Source organism: Buceros rhinoceros, unplaced genomic scaffold (genome assembly GCF_000710305.1).
Source record: "Buceros rhinoceros silvestris isolate BGI_N320 unplaced genomic scaffold, ASM71030v1 scaffold16613, whole genome shotgun sequence".
In the NCBI taxonomy this organism is placed as follows: domain Eukaryota; kingdom Metazoa; phylum Chordata; class Aves; order Bucerotiformes; family Bucerotidae; genus Buceros; species Buceros rhinoceros.
Genome location: NW_010401963.1, coordinates 48,919 through 53,278, shown reverse-complemented (window position 1 = coordinate 53,278; position 4,360 = coordinate 48,919). Strand labels below are relative to the sequence as shown.

Genomic DNA, 4,360 nt, shown 5'->3' with positions numbered 1-4,360 from the left:
TTTGGAGTGTGGCTGTTGGCCTACGGCTGTTAACCGAGGGTTGACATGCGGCTGCATAGTTAATACTTTTTTTTTTTTAATAGCCCATGCATGATGACTATGACTTGAGGCAGGAGCAGCTGAACAAAGCTTCCCTCCTTTCTTCAAAGAAGTTTCTAGAAAATCTGCTAGAGAAATTTAATTCCCATGTGGTAAGTCAAATTTTGGAAACAGGTAGCTTCTTTAAGTGCCTTTCCTAACTGTGGTGAAAACCCTTCTGTCATACCTGGGTACGTCTTTGAATGTGATAGTCCCGCAGCTGAAGTGCAGAAGACGCAGCTCTGGCTGTCACCGGAGCTGGTCCCAAATGGGTTTGGATCTTGACAGGTTAGAATGCAGCGGGCTGTCTGCAGAACTCGAGTGTCCCACAACAAATGTTCACAGGTTTAATTTGGAAACTGGGTGTTCCCTTTAACTAGAAGGATCATGTAAACTGGTACTTATGGGATAAAACCCAGAAAAAGTAATTTGCAGCACACCAGTATATGAGGTCATGAGTCTCCAGTATGCCCTAGGAGCCAGAACATTACCAGAGGACTGCCATACTCGGAGTGATGGCCTGTGTTCAACCTGTCATTTTGGTTTGTGGACTGTTCATGGTGTGACAGGGAGAAGCACCTTCAGCATCATGAGTACTGAATAAAACCTGTACGAGTGCTCTCGGGCTGGGGAGATCGCTGTATCTGTATTTTTACACACCTGTCTTCCTAATTTCAGGATCATGGGACGGGTGCCCTAGTAATTAGTTCACTTCTGGACTTCCTGACATTCGCCCTATGTGCTCCGTATAGCGAGACTACCGAGGGGCAGCAGTTTGACATGTTGCTGGAGATGGTGGCATCTAATGGCAGAACGCTGTTTAAGCTCTTTCAGGTAAGATTTCGTAATACTTCACTATTATTAGAGGCCTTAGGTAGTCAGTGAATGTGAACTTTCTCTTGTTCTCCTGAAAGACAACTCTGTCTGCTGTCCAGCTGGTTATGTGCCTAAACCTTTCTGCTTTGGTGAGGTTGTCAGTGACCTATTGCTTTACCCTCAGATATTGATCGGATTGAGGTGGTTGTTCTACAGTGAACAATACGCCAAATCATTGTGGAATAGACCGCCTGAGTCTCGTTTGTAGAAAGACTTTAAATATCAGATAAATATTAAGCTAGATTCAGCAGACACCCAGATCTTCCTCTCTTTGGAGAATCTGCCACCTTTTTGTTTCTCCCTCAGTAAATGAGAGTTTAAAGAGCTGCAAAATAAGAGAAACTACCTCTTCAGTAGTAAACCTGCAAGAACTGTAGGATTGTAGGATTTTTAGCTAAAGAGTCAATGCTTGCTTTGTGTAAAATCAGTATCTCTTCTTCAGTGTCAGTTTGGGTCAGACAGTTTCCCCAGCATTATTCTGGCTTCTCTAGTAGTGACTGCTGTCCAGTGCCAAGGTGGTCCTCTGATGGTTGCATGAGAGGTTTCTGTGTAAAGGTCACGGGGAAGAACTCTTCCTGGGGTTAGCTCTCACTTTTGTCCAGAACAGGAGATAGAACAGCTGTGTCGGAGTTAAGGAAACTGAGTCACAGATGATCTAATCTTCAGATTTTGCACTTAGGTGATTATTTTGTCACTGTTCTATTTTAGCACCCTTCCATGGCGATTGTGAAAGGAGCAGGTTTGGTAATGAAGGCAATCATAGAGGTGAGACTTTATCGCTGTTACCTGGGTCAGCCTGCTAAATATGTCTGCTCTGTGGTGGAAGAGCAAGGGCTTACTGATAGGAGTCTGTTATATTGGCTTCTCTTGGGGGTGGGAAGGGGGACGCTGAGGAGCAGAACACCGGTTTAATCCAGCCACTTGCTTTCTCTTACATTTTGGGGGTGTGGAAGGCATGCGAGTTGGGACGTTAGGTAGTGCCTTTGCATGTTTTCATACTGCAGTCGAGGTTTGGCTGTTAATGTTGTATGTAGCTCAGTCACATACCTCAGAGCCACCTGGGTTCTCCTGCATGTTAGAGGGTCTGTCAGGGAGGAGAGGCCGTGTCTCCTGGGCTGCACTGCCAGATGGGGCGAGGCTGGGGTTAGCAGGCGGTGGTAGAGCAGACTAGTGACATCAGTCTCTATTCTTGCTCTTTCTGCTTCAACAAAGGATGATCTGGCTTCATTAGCTTCCATGCCACATGATGTATGGGCCAAGCCCATCCTGCTCAAGGGCTGCTCGTGGTTGTTGCAGGGTGACCTTGCTAACTGCCTCTTGACACTTCCTGTGTTGAAATTCAGGGCTTAAGTTAGTGCTTCACTGTATCACAATGGCTCGTGCATCTGAAATGCATCTAGTACTTGGAATGGAAGTGAATGAACACTTGAAATAGAGGTATCACAAACCTGCAAGTTTCCACTGACACAGCTGGTAACGCTAGCTAAAAGCTGCTGTGCTGTTTGTTACAACTCCTGAGCTATAGTGGGACGTGGGCAAGTGAAAACGCAGCAAAAGCTTTTTCTGAGTTATTCACTGCAACTAATAGATCTCAAGTGAGCGACACTCTTACCTGTGTGGCTGTCTAAACTGAACAGCACCCGTCGTTCTTCAGTGGTTACTGTTAGCCAGAGTGAAGCAATTACTCATGACTGTCATTCTGGTTTAGCCCTAATTTGGAATTGTGGTGTGGAAATGGTACTTGTACTAACCTCCTGATCTGTGACGGGAGACATCTGACCCTGTCCAGTTACTGTCCTCTTAGATACAGCTACCAATTACCTGCTCCACGGCGTTACTCCAGCTTTGATCTCTTGCTGTTGAGAACTTGCACTTAAAGCCCATCCTACTATAGCTTCTGGATGTTAGTTGACATGAGTAATGGATGGTCACTAAGGCCTTGGAACTGTAGACTGAGATAAAAGCAGCCTAACTAAGATTCTTTCTTTAGTAATCATCTTGCCCTGTTTCCAAAGGAAGGAGACAAAGAGATTGCTACCAAAATGCAAGATCTTGCCCTCAGTGAAGGTGCCTTACCTCGTCACTTGCACACTGCCATGTTTACAATAAGCACAGATCAGAGGATGCTTACAAATAGGTATGTCAGTCTCGCTTGATCTTTTGTGTTTAAAAAGACTAAGTAATGGCCTAGCTAATGTTAGAAACATTGGGAGGTCAGGGAAGAACTTGCGGTTCTTCAGGAGAATACTTTCTGTGGCAGCTGGTATGTCTAAGTAGAGCTTCAGCTGAGACTGCAGCCACTTAATAAACCTTGGATCTGTCTTTCTGCCAAAATGGGACTTGGTTGGTTACTCATTAAAGGCTCAAGTTTCAGTTGATTTTCTTTTTTTCCCCCAAATTATTCAGGGAAAGAAAAGGCATGTAGAATGTCTGTCACTTGAACTTTCTTACAAGTGATATTACACAGCTGTGTAAACCCTGGTGTGTGTACTCCAGACATCTTGCATGCCATTAGGGTCACTTATCCCATCTGCAAGAGAAGTCTCCTTGTACAGAAATCATTCCCTGAATTCAGCAGCCAGTAGAACTTGTGAGCTCTGAGGGTATGCTGGGGGAGGATGAGGGATAATTCAATTATTTCCACCCAAATACGGGATTATAGAAGTTTCAGCTGCACATTCCTTAAGTGCTTAAAGAGGTGCTAAGCGATGTAGAGACAAGTGGAACTCAAAGCTTGAACCTACTTGTTCTGTTTGGAGCTACTACTTATGACTTGCTTGTAAGCAATGCTTCAGCTCGATGGAGCAGGGCCCTGGTGACGAGTGCTGGCAGACGGTATCAGTTGGCATAGAGGGCGAGCTCCGAAAGGCTTTCCTAGCCAGAGACTGGTATTAAGAGCTTCAAGCAGAGCAGTTCTTGATGGCTTCCAGACTCTTAACTGTAACTTCTGATTGACCGGATGAACTTACACTTGGTTATTTAGGTGACTAGTTTCTGCTCTATTGCTCAAGTGTTCTTTTGAGGTCTCTTTGATCAAAAGCATGTGCTGCTACTGTTCCACTAACTTCACTGGAACTCCCCAAAGGCCACACTTTAAAGCATGCTTAGCATATACTCAACTGGAACAAGATAATGTTTTGTGCTCTGACTCACTCGAGAGCACAAAGCTCCTGTGCATCTTCATTTCACCAGCATGGTCAGGGTGTCAGTTCGGTGGTTAAACATCTGTTTATAACACTGACTTGTGGCTTGTTAATGTCAATGGCTTTTTCAGGCAGTTAAGTAGACATTTGGTTGGCCTCTGGACAGCTGAGAACAAAACCGCTATGAACTTGCTGAAACGTATTTTGGTGAGTACAGGTGGGATATGGAGCAGGGAAAGATGAAAATCTGCGAGCCTGTGGCG

The 4,360-nt window shown here is 44.9% G+C and overlaps 1 protein-coding gene across 1 annotated transcript in view; it reads left to right on the top strand.

Annotated features, from left to right (window-relative positions):
- DNAJC13 (DnaJ (Hsp40) homolog, subfamily C, member 13) overlaps positions 1–4,360 on the top strand; it is a 39,057-nt gene that overhangs the window by 9,429 nt on the left and 25,268 nt on the right. The window contains exons 13-17 of the mRNA XM_010132481.1: positions 84–191; positions 757–912; positions 1,663–1,719; positions 2,970–3,091; positions 4,229–4,304. Coding sequence (XP_010130783.1) covers positions 84–191; positions 757–912; positions 1,663–1,719; positions 2,970–3,091; positions 4,229–4,304 — 519 coding nt within the window. The remainder of the gene's footprint in view (positions 1–83; positions 192–756; positions 913–1,662; positions 1,720–2,969; positions 3,092–4,228; positions 4,305–4,360) is intronic.